At 39.1% G+C, this 27710-nt stretch overlaps 1 protein-coding gene and 1 pseudogene across 1 annotated transcript in view; one reads left to right on the plus strand and one right to left on the minus strand.

Moving 5' to 3' along the window:
- Nucleotides 1-2800: 2800 nt before the first annotated feature.
- LOC146488575 (protein timeless homolog) overlaps nucleotides 2801-27710 on the minus strand; it is a 43534-nt gene continuing 18624 nt past the window's right edge. Inside the window, exons 13-41 of the mRNA XM_085118449.1 lie at nucleotides 23126-23214; nucleotides 22457-22565; nucleotides 22291-22360; nucleotides 22112-22173; nucleotides 20987-21037; nucleotides 20790-20894; nucleotides 20051-20154; nucleotides 19349-19427; nucleotides 18638-18728; nucleotides 17123-17168; nucleotides 16533-16686; nucleotides 16080-16160; nucleotides 15778-15878; nucleotides 15019-15075; nucleotides 14514-14580; nucleotides 13426-13627; nucleotides 12458-12603; nucleotides 11932-12017; nucleotides 11765-11820; nucleotides 11432-11487; nucleotides 11219-11304; nucleotides 10734-10897; nucleotides 10325-10355; nucleotides 9013-9144; nucleotides 6820-6888; nucleotides 5708-5832; nucleotides 5177-5273; nucleotides 4450-4657; nucleotides 2801-3447 (exon numbers count right to left, since the gene is read on the minus strand). Of these exons, the coding sequence (XP_084974575.1) occupies nucleotides 3000-3447; nucleotides 4450-4657; nucleotides 5177-5273; nucleotides 5708-5832; nucleotides 6820-6888; nucleotides 9013-9144; nucleotides 10325-10355; nucleotides 10734-10897; nucleotides 11219-11304; nucleotides 11432-11487; nucleotides 11765-11820; nucleotides 11932-12017; nucleotides 12458-12603; nucleotides 13426-13627; nucleotides 14514-14580; nucleotides 15019-15075; nucleotides 15778-15878; nucleotides 16080-16160; nucleotides 16533-16686; nucleotides 17123-17168; nucleotides 18638-18728; nucleotides 19349-19427; nucleotides 20051-20154; nucleotides 20790-20894; nucleotides 20987-21037; nucleotides 22112-22173; nucleotides 22291-22360; nucleotides 22457-22565; nucleotides 23126-23214 (3172 nt within the window). The 3' untranslated portion in view covers nucleotides 2801-2999. The remainder of the gene's footprint in view (nucleotides 3448-4449; nucleotides 4658-5176; nucleotides 5274-5707; nucleotides 5833-6819; nucleotides 6889-9012; nucleotides 9145-10324; nucleotides 10356-10733; nucleotides 10898-11218; nucleotides 11305-11431; nucleotides 11488-11764; nucleotides 11821-11931; nucleotides 12018-12457; nucleotides 12604-13425; nucleotides 13628-14513; nucleotides 14581-15018; nucleotides 15076-15777; nucleotides 15879-16079; nucleotides 16161-16532; nucleotides 16687-17122; nucleotides 17169-18637; nucleotides 18729-19348; nucleotides 19428-20050; nucleotides 20155-20789; nucleotides 20895-20986; nucleotides 21038-22111; nucleotides 22174-22290; nucleotides 22361-22456; nucleotides 22566-23125; nucleotides 23215-27710) is intronic.
- LOC146488576 (uncharacterized) lies at nucleotides 25687-27108 on the plus strand (annotated as a pseudogene).

Below are 27710 nucleotides of genomic sequence, written 5' to 3' on the forward strand. Positions count from 1 at the left end.
TGGTTCAGCACATAAAACGAGCTCACTTCTTACCTCTGTGATTCGAGTTGAAGTCTTGTCTTGGGGTTGCTCGACCTGCGTATCCAGTCTTGGATAACGACACGAAACCGTTGGACGCGGAATAGACCATCTTGAGTGAAACGTAAAATCAAATGTAAGGCTGATCGGACAGCTAAAATGGTTTTATTGCCCAATATTTCGGTGAGACAAAACTAACCTTCCTCAGGGGCTGCAAAAAAACTGAGTAAAAATTGGAAATAAACGGTTACAATGTTTAAAGATGATACTAATGATTGGTTGATTAACACAGGAAGCACAAACGTGTACAGAAGCCATTATTTTATGGCTTCTGTAGTAGAGCCGAATGTGGACAGATTAAGTTTTATCGCGTCTGTTCGTCCCATAGGGTTCAAGAGTCTTGCCCTTGAAACTTAAAAATGCTTCTCTCGCTTTCCGAATGCCGTCTCTGTTGGAGTTGATGAGTCCTAGGGGAATGAAAATGGCCAGGAAGAGTGAAGTGATCTGAAACGGCGGTAGGAATGAATGTGACGTTGTTTAAGGTGACTCGACCCAGTTATTTTTTGGCGGTACCACCCTACTTTGAAGCTCCCTGGTATCCCCATCTTTACTTTTATCGTAAGTGTAACACATAGAATGGATAACATATAGATCAATCTACAATATAGCAAAAAAAATTTGGCGATCGGAGTAAATGTCACGTGGTTATAATGCCACGCCCCTTTGAGGTCTGAGTCGAAATTCTGCTGTTGCCGGCTTTTTTTCGTAAAAATCTCTCGGCTACACATAGTGCGCATTAGTGCCTTGCGCTGAACAGAGTTTCAACAAAATCGCAAAGACCCAATTCGAGAAATTTAGCGCTTTCCAAATTTAGGTCATAATTTATGTAAAAATGATAAGCAAACTTTAAACGATTATATCTAATAAACTATGAGATTTATTCCTTTATTTTGGGGATCTTTATTACAGATGGGTCCTTGCAAGTCAGCAAAAAGCTTTAGGGCCTTGTAAATGCGCGCGATTTCGAGCAATGCAAACATATAGAAATGATAGTTTTAGCTATTTGTTGACGCTTGTCAGCGTTTCAGAGTCCTTCTCGCAAAAAAAGCATTTTCTTAAAATTTCGTAGTTTTTTTTCCTTCAAAAATTTTTTTAGGGCCACAACTGATTAACGTACTACTCGGATTCTAAATTTTATGGTCATTGAAAAACTGTGACATTATCTCCTATAAGCCCAAACTTGAGTAAACATTGAAGATTTTTAGCGTTTTGGCTGAGTTTGTGCTTTGGGAGTTTTCTATTGTTTCGAGTTTGTAATAATACAGCATTCTTGTTCAGCACGCGTGCAATGACCACGCTTGCCTGACTTCCGAATGCACTCATTGGACATTGCACGCATTTAAAAGTAAAGATGGGGATACCAGAGAGCTTCAAAGTAGGGTGGTACCGCCAAAAAATAACTGGGTCGAATCACCTTAAAGGCTTTTTCGATTGCGCGTCTGTTCAAATTCACCGCTGGGATGTCGTTTAGTCTCTCCTATGTATTGTACCTTGCACCTGGAACACTGTATCATGCATGTGAGATTTGAAGATTCGCACGCGGTGTGATGTCGTATGGTTGTACAGAAAAGGTGTAAAACGTGATTCCCTCCCACGCACGTGCACGTTTTGCACCTATTTCTGTTACAACGGAAAGCTCGCGGCGATACGATATGAGAGGAGGAGAAGGGAATGCTGCTTTGCATCGCTGTGAAGAACGAAGAATGTTTAAATTGTTGAAAATGATTCGACGTATGTGAGGAAGGCCTGAATTAAATGTTACTTCAAATGGAATCCTGTTAGACTCACTTTTCATAGATGTTTCGAGGGCTTTGCTGCAGGTAATTTATACGGTGTGTATATCCTCTCGATTAAATGTGTCGGGAGTGCGTCGGAATGTGTGTTAAAGAACTCGTCCGTGGAACAAATTCTTCTAAGTCGTATAGCCCAGCCTTCCGTAAAAAGCTGCATTTCCGCTTCGTCTCATGCAACAAGAAGTTCTTCGTTCAGAGCTTCAACGTTCTCAGCGAAAAGCTCTTTTATGTCTTTTTCGTGTTTAATCTCCAGTTCGCCCCTTAAGGACAAAAGTTCATCTTCATGGGAAACTTTCATACCGCCGTAAATGTCTTAAAACTGCTCTCGTTCTGTCTCCAGTCTAGCTCCCAGCTCGTCGACTTGTTTGCGGCATTTTTCCATTTCCTCTAACAAGTATTTCTCACCAACCCCTCTGTTTTCACTTATTGATTGATTCTTCTCTTTCAAACTAGCAATTTCCTCCTCATAATGTTGCTTAATGTCTTTGAGTTTCGCTTCGTACTGTTCAAATGATCGTCCGTCGCTCCCCTTGGAGCCAACGAATTGTAAAATGAGCGTTAAATCCCGGCTATGGCCGCGTTAAATCCCAGCTATGTCCCGGGTGGACCGAGATTTCAAATGACTGGTGCATAAATTATGCATTATGATAATGAACCAGCCATATCGTGAGGTAGCAACTTGCTATCGGTGACGAGCGCCGGGAAACACGTGTAAAACTTGTACTTTAGTACCCTTAGGTTAGGTTAGGAAATAAAAAACTTTTTCTCTGGGTGTTTGTAACGAGTCGTGGTGTATTGACTGTCGTGGGAGCGAGAATCAGTAAGAAAAGATCTCTTATTATGGTTACACTTCACGATTACCACCAACTATAGGAAATAAGAAGAAACTACAAAAGGTATTATGTATGCACAAATGAAATCACTCAAACTGTTGTACAAATACCAAACCTTTTCTTTTAACTCATCAATTATTTCTAACATTACTCAAAAACCCTCAAAAAACGCCCTTAGGGTGTACCTTCGTTGGATCAATATACTACTACTCAGGAAAGGTAGCGGCAAATTTCGCAACCCACAAAAGAAGGCAGGTTAAATGTCTGTTTATCCTGGTTAATATTCAGTTTATCCTTAATCATCCTCATCATCGTCATCAACAAGAACACGCCTGGCTTTCTTGTGGTAACTTAGTGGCAAGTTAAACTCTTCATCATTATCATCATCATTATCAGTTCTCGGCCTTTTCCTCCCGGTATCTACGGTGTTACTGTTGTCTTCGTTGTCAGATGTATTTCTGTTGTATTCTAAGTTGTCCTCATCACTGTCTGACCGTGGCCTCGCCTTCTTTGTTCCCTCCTGGCTGTCATGGGACACCACATCTCCATTCTGAAGTACGTTCTCCTGTTGTTGTGTTACGCTCTCCATTTCTTCTTCATCCTCGTCGCTGTCATTGAGTGCTTTAACTCGTCGTTTGCCCCTTTTCGAAGACTTCTTGCTAGTGTTTCCATTTTGTTCCCCAGGAGGTGAGGGTGTTTCATTTCGGTCATTGTTCCCTCCTGTGTCATGTGACTCCACGTCGCTGTAGTTAAGAAAATAAGAGAGAAAAGAATGGAACATTACATGGTAAACGTTGTTTTGAATGGACAAGGAGCGTGTAAAATGGATTCTAACCAGACAATAAATGAAAGTTCAGCAGGAACCTAAGGGTAAAAGACATTAAACGAGTAAACTGATCAACCCGATTGTTTTACCGTAATCTGTAACCCTTCAGAAAGTGCACGACACAATCCATTTTAGTCATCACTGCGACGGTCTCTCATTAATTACAACACAGACTATTAATCAAAGCGCTCTGTCAGCGAACTCGTTAATTGAACAGGTGAATGAAGGATATTTCGGAGTATGAGCAGCAGTTATTCGTTAATGTAGCAAAGAAACACCGCTGTGGCCGTCCTAATCAGCGGTTCAATAGATCCGCTTCGTCGCTTTTACGTGTTTATGTGCCCTGCTCTGTAAGAACCATGTGGACTTCCTCGCGAATTTTTTCAATGAGCTAGAGAAAGTTTATTGACTTACGTCTGTCCTTCAATCTTGTTTGTAAAATATTAAAAAAACTTAAAATGCCTCGCATAGCGCTCGCATGTTTGAACGTTGAACGCGCAGTTCCGCGTGTCGAATTCGAACTTTAGAAAATATCTGTCCTGAAAAGGAAAGTTGTGCCGTAGTTTCGCTAAATGGAAGGATTTAACAAACAACACCTTTGCTCTTTCTAGAAAAATTTATTCGTTGCGTTGATTTTTCGTCTTTGTTTTTTCTCCCGTTACGGCAGCTGATGGTGAATACATAATACGTAGACTAATGGATGATTTTGATTAATTCCGATTAAATTGATATAAAGTTTACAGCCCATCGTGCAAACGTTCATTACGCATGCGCAATTCACAAGCGGTTTATAAAAAAAGCAACAAGCTTCCGCTTAGAATGATCTGCCTATAAGGAAAACTAGGTTACCGGTTTATTGTACCATTAAAACTTCACTGAGCTGTTGTAGTTGTAGTTTTTTTTTTTTGCGGTAACAAACCTGTCGCTTTCATCGTTGCCTTCAGGTGAGATTTCATTCACGATTTTTCTCCATTCCTTCCCGCCACTTCTCTTTGTTCGTCTGTCCTTTCTCTTTTGGCTTGAAGTTGATCCGCTTTTCTTCCGTGCAGCAGCAAGCGCAGCTAAGGTATCTTTCCGTGACTTGCTTTTTCTGGCAACTGAAGGAGTAGACGGCTCTGCTTCGTCACCTGAAAACACAACACTCAATCTCTATTGTGCTCACAACCTCAATTTGTACGTACGCTCCAAATACATTATCGTTTTTACTCACCAAATTGAACGTTACTTCTTTGTACATACCGACCAAACGCCCGAGGTGTTTAGTGAAAACTGAATTCCTTTGAGAAGTCTTAAAAAATTCAAGGGGAGTCAGATATCGTTAAATTTTATTCAATGGTTCCTGTAAGCTTAGCCCGGACATTAACCTTTTCCTTTGTGGATTACTCTATGATCTTATAAGCCAGATAAAAGTGTAAGGTTTGAACCCAGACTGTTTCACAGTCCGGTGAGTTGAGTTAGTTTATTTGCTTACTCTAGGACACCCTCACAAAATCAGACTAAGGGATACCTCACGTTAGACTGGCATGCTATCTAAATGGAACTGATTTTGCTTCTGACACAAGGCAAGCAACTAACAGGCTTTACTTTAAGGGCATCACAGAAGCAAATGAATCCTAGTTTTATCCCATGTTTGAGAGTAGCAGTACCTTCTCCATTCTCAACAGCACCATTTCTACCCAAGGCCTTTGCTTCCCTTCGCAGCTTTTCTGGATTAAGAGCAACTGGAATTCTCCAAAATGTTTCCTAAAAAGAGAGACCGGAATTGAGAAGTGATTACGATAGTCAACGATGTTTACTGTGTTAAAAAGTTTTGCATTCCTACTCTCTGCAAGTGCTTTCTTATCAACAGACGGTTACGTTTGTTAAGATTTCTTATTTCTTGACCAGTCAACCGAGTTAGTAGGGAAGATGGGCTCTCGCCGAAAAAAAAACAAAAACAAACAGACAAACAAACAAACGACTAAACAAAACAGTACGAGCAATATAAGAATAGAACAAACAAACAAGTTTTGCAATAGCACGTTTGAAACAAAATACTACAACTTTGTAGCCTATTCCTAAGCGTCGAAAGAATAACTAAAGATGAGTGTTCTAAAATATTTACAATTTCTGCGTTCTCTGCTCGATCCTTATTGTTATTGAATGAGTCAGTGAATATCCTCAGGTAAACAACCAACCTGTTCATTAGCTGGCGGTTTCAGTCCAACTTTCAGTAACGCTCTTCGGAATAGCTTGTTACTCATTGCTTCTTCATTCTCCTCAGTTATGGTAACCAGTGGAAGAGGCTGCCATTTTTCTTTGTCTTAAAAAATAAAACTTAAATGTTATACCCCAAACTAACAAATTTATGTATCACGTTTTCCAGTGACATTCTGCGAGACACCTCTATAAATTTTTGTCGCTTCAAACGTCTAGCAAGTCTGACGCAGTACTCACCGAAACTGAACGGTGACCGTTTTCAGCGTGACTTCATTCATACTACAAAATTACTTAGTTGTTACATAACACGGCAAAAATGTCACCTACTTACGATACACTATTTACCTGACAGGGTTTTCAAAATGAAAAAAAGTACCAGGAGGAAATGTGACAGTAGCTGGAGGATAATTGCACCGCGTTAGCGGTGCTGTGCGGCGAAAGCCGCACGGGGGGAGGGTGCGGAAGAGCCCCCCCTGCTGGGGGGGGGGGGGTGACGGCAAATTTTTAAATTTTGCATACCCAGAGATGCATTCTGGTACATTTTCAGGGCAAAAAAAAGTTTGTTTGGAGGTCATTGTAAACTGAATTATAAACAAGAGTTTCCTTCAAAATATCACTCAGATAAATGAGGCAACGATAGTTTCCGGTTCATGTTAAATGTCGTTGAAACAACCCAAAGAGAACGCTGGATAGTAGTTAATGAACATGAAGAAGATGTATATAACTATTAATTATAACAATTGGAATTAAAATCTGGGCAAAAATATCCACGTCCGTAATCAGCTACGTTATTGACATAAGTTCATACTTTGGAGACAAAAAGTACCCGGCGCAAACGCTAAAAGTAGCCGCTGACTTGCGTCGGGGGTCGGGTGCTTTGGAAAACCCTGACTTGAGTAACAAAACCTCCGCTTAGTTTGTGGAAACGTCAGTCAGTGACATCAACAATCACGTTAACAGCACTAATCTAACTAGACAGACGCTGCAGTGCTTTATGATTAAATTGTACCAGCGACAATCAAGTTGTAACGAAAATTTATGCTAACCTTCTTTTTGATTTAGTTTGTGTATCTATACAAAGACAGTGTACCTGTATTTTCCCTGTCATTTGCTGTCCTTTCAAGTTTGGACTGAATCCACTCCAACTGTTCAGTTAGGCCTACAGAAGTCAAGAAATGTTAGATGCACGAGTTATCGAACAAATGTCCTAAAAAACCGCTTCCTTACAAGATCAAAGGCTCCTGTGAGCCAACTCGTGAATGCAGATGACACATAGCAATTGAAATTTAGACGGCTACGGAAACTTCCTTGAAAGCTAAAAGAAACTATATCTTTGCCCGATTATGTAACGAAAAATAACCATTCTTGTACTCTTGTATCCTGATGCGCCGATTAAAAAAAAATCACGTGTTTTTTTTATTCAAAGTTCATAGAAGCACGCCATGTGCAGCTACGTCATGCAAATTCGTGTCCCCGATAGTCCGGGGCTACTGGATTTTGCGATCGGGCTAGTGGATTCTAGCCATCACTTGCCCGATGGGCAAGTGAAGTTTTTTTGGGAATTAAAATTACAAAATTACTGTAGGGCAAGCCGATCTCACAAAGGGAAATCTGTTCAACAAAGTATCGCATTACATTTCATGCCCGACATAAATGCGCGAAATTTTTCCTTTGGAGTTCAGTCCACGTAATCCTCAAGTAAAAATAATGAACTATGACAAGCTCTTGCTAAATAAGAATTATTTATCGACCGCGGCCTTTTGCTTCCCCATAAATTACCAGTTGTAAATTTCGAAAATGAAATATTTTTCCCTTTGAAACCTCCATGAAAGCTGACAAGATCTTAAAGTGTTCATTTCACCAGAAATTTGCATAATTTTGTTTACGACGTCAATGATGCGTGACATGGCACGTTCCGCTTTCGCGTGAAAACTGACAAATTAAATTATTTTTTAATTAAATTATTTCTATATGAAATTATTTTTAATTCTTAAAAGAAACCGCACTCCGTAGAAAAAACGAAAAAAACCTATAACTTTGCTCAGATTCAACGAAAAATCTCCATTCTTACACTAAAATGATTGTCAAATTATTCTCTACAGAATGAATGAGAGAATTCTGACGCGTCGTGAAAAAAATTTCCACGTTTTTTTTTTTTCACTAATTGAGTTTACGACCCCGGACTTTCTGAAAAACTGAAAAAACTTGTAACTTTGCTCAGATTGAACGAAAAATCTCCATTCTTGCACTAAATGATCGTCAAATTATTCTCTACATATTGAATAAGAATTTCCTGATGCGCCGTGAACAACAAATGTTCGCGTGTTTTTTTTCCACTAATTGAATTTAAAACTCATTCACTGCGCACGCCCGAAAGTTAACGACAAAACCGACCGACCGACCGACCGACCGACCAACTAACCAACCAAGTACACAGTCAACTATCGCTATAACTCGTTCATTGCGCTACGCGCATTCACGAGTTAAAAAAGAAAACCCACCAAGTGTCTGTCTGACTTCTGTGGACCAAAGAGACTAGCCGAAGAACCATCCTTGGATAGCAAGTTTAGTAGGCCTTACCAACCTCGTTCCCAGAGCTTTCCCCAATTTACTAGAGAAAAACCCTGGCAACGAGGCTGAGGCCTTAGCAGCCACAAGTCATGTAGGCTTGTTCCTCCAAATTTACACCAAGGTGTCCTCAGACCTTAGTTTTTCTTTATAAATTTCGTATTGAACAAACACCTCAGTACACAAGTAACCTTTTAAAGGCACGTTTATCAACTTACGGGCTTCAGGGCTATCGAAACTTTGTGGACTCAACCTAATTTTAATCCACAGTGGAGGCACTGTTCCTTTTCGTATAGATAACTACGAGGCTGTGGAAAAGCCAATGTGTCAGAGTTTAAAGCGACCTCGCTTCAAGTAACTTGGGTATAAATTTTTTATGGGTATTTTATAACTGGGATGTAGTTAATATATAAATTAATCATTCTTATTCATTCAATTTTATTTGTTAATTTTTCTTTGTTCTTCTTTGTTCCACGTTCACATTGGAACGAGATTGTATTGTATGGTATAACTGTGTTTCCCACGTCTACAATAAACATCGCGTTGCTTTACAGATACGCATACTACTGTGTATTGCCACTAGAGAAAATTTTACCTAACATGGATACATTTTGGAGTGCCGATATGTACAAATGCCATTTTAAAGACGAGAAAAGCCTATTTCTTCCTTACAGCCATTTTGTTCTGAGATGGCAGGAGGGAGGTGCTCCGTTACCTGCACTCTCGAGCTTGCTAATGATGTCACTAAGGGTGTCACCACTGACATCTGAATCTTCATTATCCTCAGATTCGTCACAAGACGAGCTTGGTGGATGATCAAAGCCTTCCTCCTTATTACTGTCTCCATCTATAGTAAAAAAGAAACAATGAAATCATCATGATTAATTATGTTCGGCTATCCCTTTACGAGTATGTGAGTACACAGGAATAACAGCCAATTGGATGACTTAACACGTTGTATTCAAGATGGCTTTCAAACAACCTACCATTCAAAGTTGTTTAACAGTCAAATGACTTAATGTTATAAAAAAATTTCCTATACTCCGAGCTCAACAAAAGTTTAAAAAAGTGGAATATTTCGCTCAACCGAACTTCATCAGCCACAATAAAAAATGTGAACGTTAAGAAGTGTTACACTGTCATGTTCATTAGCGTATCAAAGGAGCTAAAATGGTGTCGTAGATGTTGGCTAATTGAAACCACTGTCCCTATTCAAAGAGGGCTTTCGTTGCCGGATCTCAATTGCCTCCCTCATGCGACGTTTGAATGCGTTGCTTTCCGTGTCAAGAACTTTTGTTTTGTTGGAATCCAGTGAGTGTCCCGTGAGCTTGCAATGTTCATGGATAGCTGACGAATTCCTTTACTCTATGTTCCTTCACTCTAGTTCCCAATAAACGAGACGTTTGCCCAACATATTCTTTGTCCCATTGTTCACAATGGATGTGGTATACTGTTCCACCCTTTTTACGATTTTCTGCTTTGTTTGTAACATGTACTACTTTCACATCTTTTATTGTGGCTGATGAAGATCGGTTGAGCCGAACGAAATATTCCACTTTTTTTTAAAACTTTTATTTGCACATTGAGTGCAGGAAATTGTTTTATTATTTTAATTCATGATTCCAGAGCAGGAAAATGAAACAACATCTTGATTGAAGTCAAACGACTGCCACTGGGAGATTGAATGAATTCATTTTTTGTAAAGTAACAACGTACAACATTTATTTGGTGTTTCGCTTAATTCAAAAGTTTGATGTTCTCCAAACCAACTTGTTGCAATAAGGCCCAACAATGTTGGAAGATATTGCCAAATTATTGAATCTTCATATTGCTGGGATATCTGCCCAGGTATTTCAGAAGAAATAAAATCGCAGGCCAAATTTTTGAAAATGATCAGTTTTTTTTGCAGCTTGTTACAGCATCTTCCAAAATTGTTCATCAAACGTCTTTCCAGCAATGTTTGAACATGGACCACTGTATCAGTACATGCACTGGTCGGTCTTGATGATCTGTTGAGTATTTGTTACCTTCACTCTCCTCATCTTCATTATCATCATCCTGCAGGATACAAATCACAGTCAAGGTTACAGTCATGTGCACCATAAACATGCAGATTAAATTGCATGGGCGCATCATGTAGTTCCAAATGGGTTGCCATGGTCACAAAATCAAGGTAAAAATTACACTATTTTGTTTTTATGATACAATTTCATTGTGCAATTAGACAGCTTAAATAACACCAAATCATCGTTAAAATGGAAACAGAAAACAAAAACAAAAACAACAACAACAAAAAACATTCTGGAGCAAAAGCTCTGGGATAAGGGGGATCAATATAGTATTCGACCCGTAATGAATTGGCCTCATTTTGCAACACATAGAAGAAGTCGCCAATTTAGTTAGAAGAGACGGCACCATCAATGACCACCAACTTACTACAACAAATCCATCATCGTTTTTCCTTTTTCTCTGTTCCTTCTTCCTTTTCTTTCGAAGCATCTTCCGGTCCTCAACAACTCCCATATTCACAAGTTGGTTCACCACCTGGCGTCTTGTCCTTGAGGCATTGAGCATATGCTCCATGATCGTCTCGACAATATCTGTGATAAAATAGTCAGATACCATTTTGGTGAAATTTGAGATGTATGTTATCAATGAAAATGCTCAACACCTTGACTGAGGACCATTATTAACGGGGTCCATTAATCCTTGTGTAGGAATGTTTGGAGCTAAGCATTTAAAATAGTCTGTGTCAAAAACTGACAGTCTGTACAGTGTAACAGATTGCAAACTAGTCGTGTTCCGTATGGTAACTGACACTTTGCAAGGAAGTAGATGTGTGCAAATAATTATTGATCTTGACTTCTAAGTGTACCTAGGACACAAATCCTTAGTTAAAACGTTATATTTTAGGAACAGACCTTCCTCTGAATTCTTGTATTCCTCATACAAAGCTCTCAGCTGTTCAACTTCCCCTTCAGACCATACTCCTTTCTTTGCTGGTTTTCTAAAAATGTAGACCATGCGATAAACGTATTTCAGATACTTATTCCAACACTCTCCTCAAATGACACTATTCCAGAATTGTACCAAATCACTCCAAATCACTGAATGAGGTCTTATTTCAGACATACTTGTGTAGTTCCTTTCTGTTTGTAACCAGTTTCATTAGGACCAGCTTGTTCATGATCTGTAATTTAAAACAAAATTTTAAAATCACACATGTCTACAAAATTATGCTTTATGGCATTTTAGTGTCCCTAATGGGTAGAAACCTAGACCCACTGACACATAAATAAAGTTTATTCATTCATTTAGTTTAAATAACGGGTTTTTTTTTTTTCAAGGTATACTTTGATATACCTTCATCACAAACTGCCAACGAAGCAAACATCCAAGACCTCAAAAAGGTTCCTAACCTGACAGAGCAGAACTTGCAAGAGAGAATATATACATATTATATGTACCTGTCGCCTGCTCTTTGTGTCATTTGACATCTTCTCCATTATTGTATCCACCAGATCTGATAAATAAACAAAGCAAGTATTAGATGGTCTCAAATGTGTAGAATCAAGGTAGAATCACAAACACACTAAAGTAAGACCAGGAGAACCGCAATGGGTTCACTGCGCACCATCTGAGCCTTTATGCTCCTCGTAGAGTTTCCTCATCTCCTCTTCCTCTTCAAACGTCCACGCTGCTGCATTTTTACTTGCAGATCTACGAGAAATCATAATTTATCACAGACTGTCCTGATAGAGATCAAGAGCTTTTGAAAGTTATGGTGACTGTTAGTTATGACTAACGCTACTTTGACCTTTATGCCTTTTATGCCCCATTAACCTAACATGTTGAAAATTGATATCCTGAAAAAAACTTATCTATGGTGTTGCAGTGCACAGTCAAGGTGTAAGAAGGACTGTTTTGAGAAAAGTATTAAAGTGATGGCAAAAAAGCTCGAAGATATCTCAACGTTTGACAAAGTTTCATGGAGTGAAGCACGCCATCACTGTGTAGGTGAACCTTTCTGCGTTTCATTTTTTAAAAAAAAAACCCTACATTTCAGACTTAACACTGTACATGGTTTAAATGAAGGAAAAAAAACAACAACAACAAAAAAAAAAACACAAAAAACAAACAGCTAAACTTTATTTTAATACCTAAATGCCAGACTTCCATAACCTTCCTCTATCTCATAACAATCTGTCGCATTCTTCCAGATCACCAGTTCAGCCAAAAGTATCGGATTCTTGGGCAGCTTTTCAAAGAACTTGGCAACAATATATCGAGAAAACTTCACCATTTCCTGTGCGCAAAACAAAGTGTGTTGCTTTGAATACAACATGACAGACACTTAGACAGCTACTATTAACTGACAAGAAAATAGGAAATCAACAACTGGGGGACATATATGACATGCCAAATTATGATCAGAAGTATTCAGTAAAATTACAAAACGTATGTGTACAGTAAGTAAGTGAGTGAGTGAGTGAGTGAGTGAGTGAGTGAGTGAGTGAGTGAGTGAGTGAGTGAGTGAGTGAGTGAGTGAGTGAGTGAGTGAGTGAGTGAGTGAGTGAGTGAGTGAGTGAGTGAGTGAGTGAGTGAGTGAGTGAGTGAGTGAGTGAGTGAGTGAGTGAGTGAGTGAGTGAGTGAGTGAGTGAGTGAGTGAGTGAGTGAGTGAGTGAATGAGTGAGTGAGTGAGTGAGTGAGTGAGTAAGTAAGTAAGTAATCTTTATTTATACACGGTAAAAATTTATCAGGTCTAAAAAATCACAGAAGTATAAAATGTTAATATCTAAGTCTGAAATACATCATAGCTGTCTTCCTGATGACCAGTGGCAACCCCTTGATCCCATATACCTTTTACAAGCCTGATGGACCAAAGAATTATGACAACATTTCACCAACACAGCAGCAAGCACATAAAACCCACCACCCTCAAGTAGAAACAAATCTCCAGTATACAGCGGCAGATGTAGTTTGTTCAAAATGAAGAGATTGTAGCTGCATGTGTTGAAGAATTCAACAAATACAGAATGAAACAAATCTGAACACAAATGAGAGAGGTAAGTCTAAGATGGATGCTGCAGTGTGATGCATGCTGCAGCCTGCGGTGAGACTCGTTCACCTTGTATTGATTTGCCGCTGGATCTGACAAGATCTTCTGGAATGTACCAAACAGTGACAACTGGAATAGCATGGATGGAGTCTTCAAGTCAACAGCTACTCGGTGAAGCATCTTAATGATGGCATGGTTTGTGATTTCTTTGTTCTCTTTGTAAAACTTCAACAGCCAGCTGTATGGCTGGATAATAGAAGGAGTAGCAAGTCTAGAAAACAATAAACAACATGATTCTCAGTCACGTCATTCCCGTAATTGAGGAATTCTGTTTACAGAAAACATTTGATTGGGGGGTTTAAAATCAAGAATTTTAATTGCTTAGCTTGAAGGGCACCAGTCTAAAGCTCCAGCTAAACATTTTTTAATTACTATCCAACATTAATTTGTTGGTTCAACAATGTTAGAATGTTTAGCACCTATGTTAGATGATGTTTGACCAACATTTACAATTAGTTGGATGAATCGCTTGCTTTCAATCACATATTTTAGCCAATATTTAACATTGTTGGAGTGAGGTGCGATGACATTTAGCTGTATGTCCAACACTGTTATACAGCAAATGTTAGTTGTGTCATACAACAATGTTACAATGTCTACCCAGAGCCCAGAGGAGGGTAATACAAGTGGTTTGACATTCCAGCCTGATCAACATATTGAATCTAAAAAATAGGGACTTTAAGAAACCACAACGGCAACGCCAACGCCAACGAAAACGTCGCTTGAAAATATAAGTTCGCGTTACTTGTACTACTTCGCGATTATTCCAATTCGTTCAACTTGTACAATGTGGCCGAACTATCCAGTAACAGAACAGGTGGAAACGGCGTTAAAGTTGAGACAGAGATTAAAAAAATTACCGTCATGTGCTCAAGTTCCCCATAAAACTTGGTTAATTCACGTTCTTGAATTGTTTGGCCGAGCAAGGTGGAGAAATGTACCAAAATTTTATAACGCACGTTTTGTGACGTTCTCGTTGCCGTTGCCGTAGTAGCTTCTTAAACTCCCTAACAGTTGTATATTTGAGACCAGTTTGATGAGCACATGACAAACAAGTTATGTAATAAACCCTGACAATGACCATCACTTGAACTTACTTGTTCAAAAAATCTTGGATGCTGAACTCTGTTTCACGTGTCTGTACAGCAGCCATCTCTTCCTCCTCTGTGAGAGAAAATATCATCACTCACTGACAAGATAATGTTCATAAGAAAACAGAACATTGGGAAGGAGTTATTTTTTTTCTTACAGTTTAATAAATGTATCTTTTTGAAATTACTTTGCTTTACCAGTATATGAGTAAAACTCCAACCCAGTCTATGGTCAAGTGTAATTTTTCCAAGTAGATAATATGCCTTTCCCAGGCTTTGAAAGACGTTTTCAACGTTCATACATGCAACTATCTACATGTGACAATATTGAACTAGCATCTTTGTGGCCAACCTGAGCTCGGTTCAAGGCATTTTAACATATTTTAATGTCATTAATATTGAGGTATATCCATTTCCTCCACACAAGAAGCTAGTTGCTGTTTCATAACAATTTCTTGAGTTCCCTTTTCTTTGAAATTCACTTTTCGCTGAAGTTGTTATTTGTACTGACCTGGAATCGCGTCCTCCTCTTCTCTTTCATCTTCATCATTATCATCTGGAATGGTCACTGATAGTATAACAAAAGGCAGCAAAAACAACAATCACAAGGATGCCATTCATCAGGATATAAAAATTAATGCTTCCAGACTTTTTACTAACCAAAAACGCACTTTTTGCTGACCACAAATGACACATCATTGAAGGTAAAGTCGCAAAAAACGAAAAACAATTGATTCACGGTAAAAAAATCAAGCCCTACAGTTCACCACTTTTTACTGACTTTGAGGTAGAGTTTAGAATTTCTGAATGGATGAAAAAAATTTATTTTGCCAGGCAGATTTTCAGTGACCATGGTGATCCTGAAATTCCCTCAAAAAGTTTTTTCTCCAGTGATGCTGGTTACCCAGACGTAGCATCAGAGGTTTACTCTTTATAGTGCTTAGTTCAGGCAACATCAATAAATAGCAGTATAAGTACTCTCCCTGAATGGGATGATAGCCCAGGGATACATGTCACCTTTGAGCATTCTGTTAGTTTGCATGGTACCATTAATAAAGGGGATTTGGGTATTGTACAGTGTCTCACCTAAGCAAACGAAAAGATAAGGCAGTGACTATGTTTTGAACGATCATGCAGCCTTCAGTTCTGACTATAAACCACTAATCAATTAAACACAGCTCATTTAGCAAAGATTACCAAGAATTATAATAATTATGGTTAAATGACTTAAGCAGGGTACCACTGCATGGCGCCTCAAAATTGCACTCACCAGATGGTAGATCCATTTTGAAAATCTCATTCAAGCACATGAATTCATCTTCAATATCAATTCCAACTGCTCCAAACTGAAGATCACCTGACCATACATCTCTACAGAGAGCATCAAAATCCAATGATTATACACTGTAAGTCATTTATAATACTTTTAGCTTAAAGTGGGAAAAACAAATTCCTGTTAAAATTGTTCACTGTCCAAAGTTTCTCTCAGCCCAAGTTGGTAATTGCCTTCTGACTTTACACACTTCCCTTCAAACTAATAAGAGTTGAGCCTAGTTTAAGTACAAGTCTTACCTGGAAGCTCTGAGCAATGCCACAGCCTCACCACACTGCTGGTTTCTTAGAAACAATTGAATCTGAGACAAAGCCTTTGTTCTGCAATAGACAGGATGAATATTATATGTTGTAAAAGTTTGACATTCATTTTCAGAGCCACTCCTTTTGAAAGTGGTACTAGTTTGGTTATCAATGTTCCAACATTAATTTTTTTATGAAAAAAAAAAGTAAATTGTACGTGACAAGCACAGCTGTAATGCAACAAAAGAGAGAGGTTAGACATTACAATAAATAAATATTTCATAACTGAAAAACATCTTTCACTACAATATCCTGACCATCCACAGCTAAATTAGAAAGAATGAAGTAATAAATGATTAAAAATGAAATTAAAAACATCAAGAACTGTCATCAAGAGCTATAACACGTAAAGATATCAAAGAAATTGTGTCCCAGTATTAAGAGACTCACTTCTGTTCATCGACTGGAATTTCTGATGCAGCATCAAATGGCACAACAGATTCAGGAATCTCCCCTCCATGACCCTGCAGTGTTGCTGAGAGATCAGATGCCATATCTTGCCATTTCTGCTCAATTTCATCTGCAGTCAAGTTGGCAGCAGCAGCTGGAACAAAAATAAAAAGGAATTCACATTTCAAAATTACATTTTCTCTTTGAGTATCAGTTGAACAAGTGAGAAGAAAGATTTGGAAAATTATCAAGCAGGTTGAATTCCATTCTTTAAATAAAATGACCGCATGATTTGAAACCTTTCATAAGAAACAGCAGCTCGTAAAGTACCACTCCTTTTGGCATTTTTGTTGGCATGCGTTAAGCACGATATCTGCTACTCCTGGTTGCTTGTGAGAGGTTTAACTGTTTTACAATTTGAGGGAAAAGCAACGATTTACATGAAATTTCCCCTTCCTATTGGTAAGACTTTGTGATCGATCTTTTTTAGATAGAAAAAAGAACCACTTCTTACACCATGCAGTTAGTCTCAAACTAATCCCTTTGTTAAAGAAATAATAAAAAGAAAAGAGTCTCAAAAGTGAACGTACCTGAACGAGGAGTTCCTTTCTTTTTCTTTGAAGCTTTTTTCTTTTTCTAAAAATGTATTAAATTGAATGATTTTGAATATATGCTACTTTGAATGGAGGGCACTGCATTGACTCCACCTTGGCTAAACAAATATTTGGAATCTACAGTTGCCTTGCTATCAGAATATTGTGACAAGGAAAAATTACAATTACTTTTTCTACATGCAGGAACATGTGCAAGTGAGAATTACCACACTGGGCAAGAATAACTCAAGTGAAACTTGCATGAAGGAAAACATGGAATTTTAACTTTTTGTTATGCTCAAAAAGTTGCCCAAATGAGAAAACATCAGTTGCGGGCAATAACCTAACATTGAGAACGGGAGTGAAAGGGAATATTTCTGGCCCTTAACAACCGAGAAAATGTGAGTGTCTCAAGACTTTCAGCTTTCCTAGTGTGTGTATTCATTTTTTAACCTTAATTAACTATCGTTAATACCATTTAAAGTGGCTGGCACCAGTTTCCTTCACTTTCCAGCAAGTTTATTTTGATGGATCAGAACAACCACTCTTTATCAGTTGACACAAATAATGGTACCAAAAACATGCGTAAGTATTGGTGAACAAGTTATGGTCATTTTTGCAACATCATAGGTTACCATAGCAATAGTACAGCCTGTTAAAAACACTTCTTAGTCGTTATAACTCAAAACGAGCTCACTGACCCCCATGTTTTATTATGGAACTGTAATCAGCATGTTCAGATACAACTTTTTGCAAAGTTAAAACAATTTATGAGAGGGGTTCAAAGCCACCTCCCATAGAACTTTTTTAACTTATGACTTTAAGAATACTTAGAGGCTCCTGCTTTGGCTACTTTGGTGGAACAGTTGTGGTACGCTGAAAAGTGGGGTGCGAATGTAGCTGTGATAATAGTCTGATGACTATCAACCAATTGAAGGCTCCAACGCAAATTTTACAATAACTGTCCAAATTCCCGCGCGCTGATTGGCTCGTAGCTATTGTCCGTAAGGGTACAGACAATAAAAATGACGTCAGATGTAATGCGTGCGCTTTCTCAACGAAAAAAAATAGCCAATTCCGCTCGTACTTTTTCCATGTTATTGTAAAAAACAAATTGATGGCAGTTTTCTATGGTCTATACTCTTATAGACCATAAAATGACGCCATAAAATGCCAAAACTTGGCAGTGAAACCACTCGCCTGTGGCTCGTGGTTCCACTTGAGTTTTGAACATTTTTGACGTCATTTTATGGTCTATAAGAGTATAGACCATACGAAACTGCCGTCGATTTGTTAAACAGACGTAAGTGATGCTTTGGCCTTGGCATTGAAATTTCTCCTGATGGGAAATAGTTTATTTACAGGTATCTCTCTAACAAGATATCATGCCTCAGGTTCTGCGTCAGTTTAAACAACTCCTAGCATAATCTGATAATAATATGGCTTGAAAGATTGAGCTACCAAACCACACATAATGCCTTGTTTATTGCACAAGTCAAATTCCAAGCTTACCCGTACTACAATGTGTGTTGTCCCAGAACAGTACTTTTCTAGCATTTTCAGAAAAAAGTGGAACGCTTCAATCAAGTCTCTTAGGTAACCCCTAAAAAAAATTAATGCATTACTTGTAACTTCTGGCATACTATTACAGAGGCATTCCAAAAACTCCTACTTGGTTACAATAAAGGGCTGAGTGCATAACCATTTTGGGTCTGTTATTAAAAGATAGTTTAGACGGTGTTTAACAAAACCATGTTCTAAACCATTTTCAATTTTGTCACCATCTCATATCTGTTTAAATAACTGGCCCCTTCTGTTGAGTTTTAGGCCATTTTTAGTTTTGTTCAAAAGTGGCTAAAGTTTTGCATGAGACATTCAATTTAATCAAAGAACATTTCTCTGTAGCTTTTCCCCAGACTGGTTTGGGCTTAGTTTTTGAGAAAAACAATGCCAAAATACCAAGTCAGCGTCATTTCATGTCAAAAAGAAAGGAACAAAATGGAAAAACAGACACTTTGGAATTTGTCCGTTCATTACCTTAAATAAACATTGCTTTCTCTGTAAAGTTAAAGTTAAAGTTAAAATTACTCTATCAACAGCAGTTTTGCTCATGATAACCCGATCATTCCTAACAAAATGCATGAAAATAATGTCTTAGGGACTGGATTAACTCTAAGGCAAATGCACATAAGACAATAATATTTCCTACAAAAGAATACATACATTGTTTGTTTTGACATATCAAACTTCCTGAGCAGCAGTAAAAATGTATCTCTGTACTCTGCTGTGTAGAAAATGTTGCCTGTTGGATCAGAAACAAATCAAGGTACTTACTGATCATAATAAAACACTATTGTTGGTAGAACCTGGATCGTGGTAATTTTTGCAAATTAACTTTTGCCTAGTTTACCAAGTTTAACAAAGGGAGAAAGTTAAGAACAGCATGCAGCTCGCATCACTGTACACCATTACAAAGACATTCCATAAAATCCTACTTGCCCACAATATTTATTTTACCTTTTTCTATCAAATTAGACGATGTTTATTGTCTGGTAACCGCCATCCTATTTTGTACCCTGTCAAAAGTTTCATCCAATGAGAGCAAGCAGAAATAACCACTGGCTTAAAATTTTGGCACATTTAGTGTGTTGTGGAATTGAATGGTTTGCTTTTTCCCAGACAAAGGAATAAATCCAAATTGCTGACCAATACCAGGGGTAGTGAGAAACTGTCACTACAGTTGAACAATTGGAGCACTCAAGATGGCAAATGACAAATGGTAGAAAAGGAGAGAAGAGCATTTGGGTAGATGTCCTGGGCCGGGCTGAAGTACACATGAGTGTTTGTACAGTATATGTGCACATTTTATGTGAATCTTTTCCTGAAGGGACCCATAAGCCGGCAAGTGAACTGAGAGGACTTTACCTTTGATAATCTTGGCACTCTCTCTCAGACCTGTCTCATCAGACTTGTCCATACACATAACATTCAAAAGTAACTCCTTGTAAGCTTGGATTGCAAGGTGAAGCCTAGGGAGGAAACAAGTAATTAAATCAGAGGAATTATTGATCTGTCAATAAAAATTTTATGTTATTCCTCGCTGTTAATGTTTAGCCATATTTTTTATCACATGCGGAAAGGAAAATAACTGAGACCTGGGTAATTGCTAGTGGGAGTAACAAGCATCCCCTCTAGGCTTTTTCACCATGTGCTTTCACTGATGTAGCCTCAAGTATCGGGGTGGTAGGATTCGCTCAAGTCTTTTACCCACCTTCCACCCTTGTTTTTTCCTCTCTATGCTTCATTATTACATTGTTATTATGGTTCATTGGCAGTTCACTGCCCTCACCTTTGATGAGCATAACACTTATTATTGCTACCTGATTTTTATAAAACATTTTTGAATATTAAAGCAGCTATGGGTTCTTCGCTCCTAGCCAAATATTTATCCAGCTGAGAGGTTTATTGTGTGTGTTTATTTTGGCACGTCAAATGGAGCTACTGCTGACACCAAGGCTTACATTAATTTTTAGGATTAATATTAAAAGGATTCAGAGGAATAAGAAAATATTTTATACAGTTACATTTGTTAAGTACCAGAAGCCAAATATACAATACATGGCATGCTTCTTAGGCAAGACAGCTTACTGAATATAATTTTTACCTGCGACCCCAGATGAGTACTTCGGCTTTGTTTGATTCATAACTGTCGTAGAATTTGACAATGATGTTTAACAGATCAGTGAAGCTCACTACGCTGAGTGTCTCACTGCATGAAAACAAAGTTAGCAACACATTAGACAAATGACAAGATATGTAGGAAGGAGGCATTGGTTAACTCATGATAATCATTGTATGTACCTGATGTAGTCCACTCTAAAGTCATGGTGCCTGCTGAATTCCATGAAAAACCTGAACAATAAAAGTTGTGTCATTTAAATTCCAATTCAAAACTTAAAATATGCAGCACTACTACCAATCCCAGGGGACTATGCTTTTGGAAATTAAATGCACACCTATCAACTGAAACTGATTAGGTAAATTTAATTAAGAATATTATTGAAGACTTTTCAAAGCAGCACAACGGTCAGAGCAAAGTAGATGAAATCTTGCTGTGGGACATAATCAAGATGCAAACTCAGAGCGGCTTTTATGAAAAAAAATCAATTGATTCAAATTAAAGGAATGCATTTTAGAGGAAGAAATCCTAACAATGGAAAAGAAACTTGATGAAAGTAATCTATAAGAGGCATAGAAAGAAATCTTACAGATTGAACTGAGATTACAGAAACAACAGTTAGAAGAAGTAATTAGTTATAAAATGAAAGGGACTATTACAAGATCAAAAGCGAGATGGTACAATGATGGCAAGAGGAATTCAATATAATTTATTTCCACAGTAAAACAGAGAATAATTGAAGAATCTCTTCAGATACAGAGATCTTGCATGAGGTAAAAAATAATAATTATTAATCCCTCTACACCTCCACTTTACACAACAACTCTTTCAAAATTGATACACAATTGCAAAATATCCTGTGAAGCACTGCTGTCAGAAATGGAATGCTTGGAGAGTCTAAAGACAATGGAAATGGGTAAATCCAATGGGACAGATGGCCTTCCAGCAGAAGTCTGGTTGGACAATCTGGTATAACTCTCTTCAATGAATAATTTAACAATAAAACCATTTTCTACAGAAATTGATTTTTGTCTGGTATTCGTCTAGTTAATCACTTACTTGATGAGAAAAAAAAACTTACTTGATGAGAATTCACAGTTCTTAACTTTTGGTGATTTTAAGAAAAAGTGAGAAAAGAAGAAAGAGAAGAGGTGATTTACACTGTATGTGGTTTGGGAATATGGGCCTACGGGGAATTTTTCTTTCAAGGTGACACTGCAGCCAGTGGATTACATAAAATAAGAGTAACTACAGTGCAGATCATAGCTGCCTACAGGTACAGTAGCCTTTCAAAGCTGGGAAAATACCTCATAGCCCAAAGGAAATAGGTTTCATCATTCTCTTGAGATCTTCCATGCTTAAGGTTATCCTAAGGGAAAATGCAACATTGTCAGAATGAATTTAGCAAAACAAGACTTCCTGCCAAGTAAAAAAACCCATTAGTTTGCAATCAAGTATCTATGAACATATTTGAATAATTACTCACCTTAACAACATGCATCAGTGGATTGTAGCAGTTTTGCAAAAATCCCTTACAAAAATTCTTCAGAAACAACCTAAACAAAGAACAATAATTTTCTGTATTGTGGACATCTTATTCTTCAAGACATGTTTCTCTAGAACACAATGGAATTACATGAAAAAAAGGAAACCTTATACTCAGCGTGGATCGCCTCTCTTCTACCATCTCTCTTGCAGGCAACTGTTTTTTTCTTTTCTTTGGTGCTGTCTTATCATGATCAAACGACATGTTTTTCGCCTCTGAGTAGCAAAGAAACCATCATTAACACACCTTATTAAGCATTTAAAAGTAATGAGTTATATTATATAGGTTTACAAAGATATAGGATTGCAAGCCTTCTGGTGGAATATTATGCTACCTCGATCTTGTAGATTAGGTAAAGACTAAGTATGTGAGGTATGGGATACAACGGATGGAAGTTTCTATACTACATGTAACACAGATATCAAGACTGGCACACTCCTGTGCACACAATGTTTGTGTGTCTTTAGCAATTGAATTTCATCATTTGAAATGTCTCTAATATCAGAGATGTCTTGTTAGGTGAGGATTAATGAGTCATTATCTAGACAGTGGAGTTCTCCTGTACTCTATACTCTACTTAATTTATAGTGAGTCATTATCTGGACTGTGGACCTCTCCTGTACTCACTTTTGTGTGGACTATCAACAATTAAAGCTTCTTCAATGTTTTCAGAAGGCACCCTCGCTGGATTAGGATTTTTCCACACTTTAACTTTAAGTTTGTCTTGGCTTACATTATTGGATGTTTCTAATGAACACAGCATAAATTTACTTACCAGGAAGGGGTCTGTGATATATGAGTTGATTTTTATCATTTATAGATTTCATATTCTGTACATAAAATGTTCCTCCAAATCTGGAATGCCTGCAGTAGGTATAGGAAATCAGTGTTAGAGGCATTAGCTGAGGACTCTCGACAATGAAATATGTACATGTGCAAACTGCATCAACAGATTGTAAATAAAAATTGCTATCACTTTTGAAATGGTACGAGTAGAAAAATGCACAGTTTTGCAGAGGAACTGACTTGGTTATTTTACTACTGAAGCAAGTTTAATTCATTTTAATGAAATTTTTTCAACCTGAGTAATAACAATGAGCACAGTGTGCTTATGGACACCAGTGCAGGTCTGAAGCCCAGCTTCAACAGTTATCCAGCCTGTTTCTTGATCAGAATGCACAAGTGTAATGTAAGAAAGGTATACCGGACAAGGAATGCCTGGAATGTTTAATAAAGATTACCGAATGAATTCAGACTTTGAAAAGAAATTTATTCAAGGCAAGTTCTGTAAAATCTAGCCATTCCAATCTGCCTAAACACAGTTTGACCTTAAGAGTATCAAGGGCCAGCTTGGGTCGACCTAGAAAGATAGATGCCGTGGGGAAGTCTGCGAGATTAAAGGCAAAAATGCAGCTTTTAGAGCATGAAGACAAAATCAGACATATTCAGTTTGGAGAGACGAACTGATCTGATTTGTGACATTTTCTAGTTATTGTTGTGAAGTCCCAAGCATTCGTGGCCGCGTGGGACCTAGACCAGATGCAGACTATTATGGGCTATTAAAAAAAGGCACATGGAATGAAAATGGCTATCGTATAGATGAATTTTAGTTTGTGAAACGACAAACAACCATAGTGGTCCTTCGAGCCGGATGAAAAGAAACGGCGATGGGAGATGAGGAAAATACGAAGCGGAAACGCAATCTACCGAAATATTTAAGCGACTATGTGGGAGTGCCAGGACAAAACAGGGACAAAACCGAGAGCACTTCGGTCACTTCCAGCAGTAGACACAGTAGCAAACAAGGCAGTGAGACGAGCAAGAACGCTTCGACCATGTCGAGAGAACGAGCCAGACAGGCAGCGAGGGAGGCAAATCTCGCAAAACTGAAAGTTGAACAGCTCAAAGAAAAAGCTCGCCTGGAAGTGGAAATTGTTGCTCAAAAAGCTGAACTTGACGCGCAACTGAAAATCAAAGAAGCACAACTGGAAGCCGACTGGAAAGAAAAGGAGGCATTGCTCCTACAAGATGAAGCAAGTGAAGATGAGATTGTTGATTGCTTGAAAGATTTTGAAGAACTTGTCAAGAATGCAGCTGGCGCCGAAAACAAAGCAAAAACCGAGCCGAAGATGGAAGATATCAAGAAAGAAGATGCCAAAGAAGATGCCCCCGAACAGGGTACAAAGTTCAGAGTAAAGGAGTGGTTGGAGAAGATAAATCCTAAACAGGAATCAGCCGATGATGAACCGAGGAACAAAATTCGTGAGTCTGCAAAGGAAAAGGGAATGGTTGGAGAATGGACAGCTTTTGGTAAGCCACCTTTCTTATCTTCGCTTCCTAAGATTAATTTGCCTGTGTTTGATGGAGATCCATGTCATTGGCCGAACTGGTATGGAATGTTCAAAGCACTTGTTCATGACTTAAAGCTCTCCAAAACACAAAAGATGATTTATTTAAAGGCATCAGTAAAAGGGTCGGCAGAGAAGGCTATTGCAGGAATGTTCTTTGGTGGAACAATGTATGAAGAAGCTATCAAAGAGTTGAAACATCGGTTTGGAGATCCAGAGCTTATCTCCAAGTCTTTAATTAGAAAACTTTTGGACTTGCCAACACTGAGAGATGAAGATGTTTCAAGTCTCAGGTCATTAATTTTGTTGACAACCTGAACAATATTGTCAGGACATTGAAAACTTATGGTCGTGGTAGCCGCCAACATGCAACAAGTTATGGAAAGATTGCCACCTAAAATTGCTGAGAGGTGGAGCCGACGGAAGATAGAGTTGGAACCAAAGAAAGTTAATCTCAGTGACCTGGACAGATGGCTGGAGACAGAGGTGCAAGTCAAAGAAATGGCCTATGGAGGCACCAGTGAACCAGAGAAGCCTAAACATGAAGGAGGAAAGTCCAAAGCAAATGCAAGTAGCTCAAGGTGGCTGGCAAGACGGCAAAATGGGCGAGCTAACACATTCTCAACTTCAGGAGGAAAAGTGGAATGTGCTGTCTGCAAAGGAGATCATCAGATTACCGCGTGTGAGACCTGGAAAAGAGCGACTGTGAAAGACTGATGGGAGTTAGCGAAGAAACACAATTTATGCTTTCTGTGCCTCAAGAGGAACCATCGAACATGGCGTTGCTCATAAAGATTCCTGTACAGTAGAAGGGTGCGGTCGGAGACATCACCCACAGTTGCACAAAACAGAGGAAATGCTAACGCCCTGCACAAGCTGCTGAAGAGAATGCACAACAGACAGGAATGCCCACAACCTAATGTATGCAACCTGCGGAGCGATTGAGCAACCTGACACTGTGAGACGCACAGGAAAAGTGGCTCTTCAGATGGTACCAGTTATTCTAGAAGGGAGAAATGGTATCAGAATTATAGCAAATGCATTCCTAGATGGAGGTTCAGGTTCATCTTATCTCAGAGAACAGGTAGCTGATACTTTAGGCCTAGAAGCGGAACGTCGGCCACTCCGTGTTTCAGTGTTCGGAGCAAAGTCTATTGTGACAAACAGCAAAACTGTGACTGTGCGTCTAGAAAGTATGGATGGTGCAACCAAGAGGGAAGTTCTTTTGTGGACAACTCCAAGCATATGTGAAATGAAAGCAATGGATTGGTCCCAGAGTCAGAAAAGATCGAACCATCTTCAGGATTTAGAGATTCCAAAGTCGGTTGGACGTGGAGAAGTCGATCTACTTATTGGCAGTGATTACTATGAGGAACTGCTTCTGCCAGTTGAGCATCGTGTAGGCAAACCAGGGAACCCTGTGGGTGTTAAGACACAGCTGGGATGGACAGTTGTTGGACAGGTGTCAGGTGGAGTTAGTGAGTGTCGTGCAGCAAATCACACTTACACGTTTCAGGCTATCCCTACTCCAGAGTTGAAAGCTGATGAATTGATGCGGAAGATGTGGGATAATGAACTTGTAGGACTCGCTGATGACAAGAGTGAACCGCTGACCGCAAAGGAAATGCTGGCCGCAGAAAAAGCAAGCAGGTCAAGACGGTACCTTGATGGGCGTTATGAAGTGGGGATTCCCTGGGTGGATGATCAACCACCATTGTATTCTAATTGAGCAGGTGCTGAGGGCCGACTCCTTTCGCTCGAAAAGCAGCTTAAAAGAAGGCCAGATGTTGCTGAGAAGTATTGCCAAGTGATGGAGGCAAATGTGGTGAAGAGTTATGTTAGGAAGGTCGAGCCAAGTGAGGTTGATGATGGAGTGAGTTGGTATCTACCGCACTTCCCGGTGGTGAGAGAAGACAAACAGACAACCAAAATGAGGATTATCTACGATTCAGCGGCGAGATATGGGGGAATCAGCTTGAATGACACCATGTTGCCGGGTCCCAAGCTGCAACAAGACATCTTCGATGTGTTACTGCGATTTCGTAAGAACCCTGTTACCCTTGTAGCTGACCTCACAGAAATGTTTTCGCAAGTTGTTATGGCGAAACAAGACAGGCGATATCATGGCTTCCTGTGGCGAGGGCTAGATCTCACCAGACTCCCTGAAGTGTATGAAGCGATGAGACTGTTGTTTGGTGATCGAGCTTCACCGTACCTGGCGCAATACATTGTACGACAACATGCTGAAGACCATAAAGATGACTACCCAGTAGCAGTTGCTATCCTCCTTCTTCAGATGTACATGGACGACATCATGGCATCGCTTGAGACCAACGATGAAGCAATAAAGACTTGTGATCAACTCGAAGCTGCTTGGTTAAGCGGGTTTCAAAATATGGCGATGGTGTAGCAAACGGCCTAAGGTTCTGGAGGATGTGCCACTAGTAGATTGCGTATCGAATGTTAACATTGAGGAGTCAGAACTGCCATGCATGAAGGCATTGGAGTCCAGTGGAACGCTGAAACGGACATGTTTACCTTCAAGTTGAACCCATTGACTACACAAAGCGAGGATTCCTGAAGAAACTTGCAACTCTGTTTGATCCCCTTCGAATGCTAGCACCATTTACAATCAGTGCAAGGATGGCAATGCAAGAAACTTGGCTGCTGGGACTGGGTTGGGATGATGAGTTCCCAACTGATTTGAAGAAGAGATGTCAAGGGTGGTTTCATGAGTTGCCAGAGCTTACTGGAGTTCAGGTTCTGAGGTGTTATCGTGCAGAGGGAAAGCGTGTTGTTGACAGCTGGATTCACACAATGGCCGACGCTTCACAGTTGGCATATGCAGTAGTCAGTTATGTCCGGCATGAATATGAGAGTGGAGAAGTAACGGTGTGATTTGTTGCAGTGAAAGCTAAGGTTGCCCCCACGAAGGCAACAAGCCTCCCTCGTTTAGAGTTGATGGCTGCAGTGTTGGGAGTCAGATTGTCGAGGAAGGTAGAAGAGCTGTTA

This window comes from Pavona decussata, unplaced genomic scaffold (genome assembly GCF_977016875.1).
Source record: "Pavona decussata unplaced genomic scaffold, jaPavDecu1.1 SCAFFOLD_9, whole genome shotgun sequence".
In the NCBI taxonomy this organism is placed as follows: domain Eukaryota; kingdom Metazoa; phylum Cnidaria; class Anthozoa; order Scleractinia; family Agariciidae; genus Pavona; species Pavona decussata.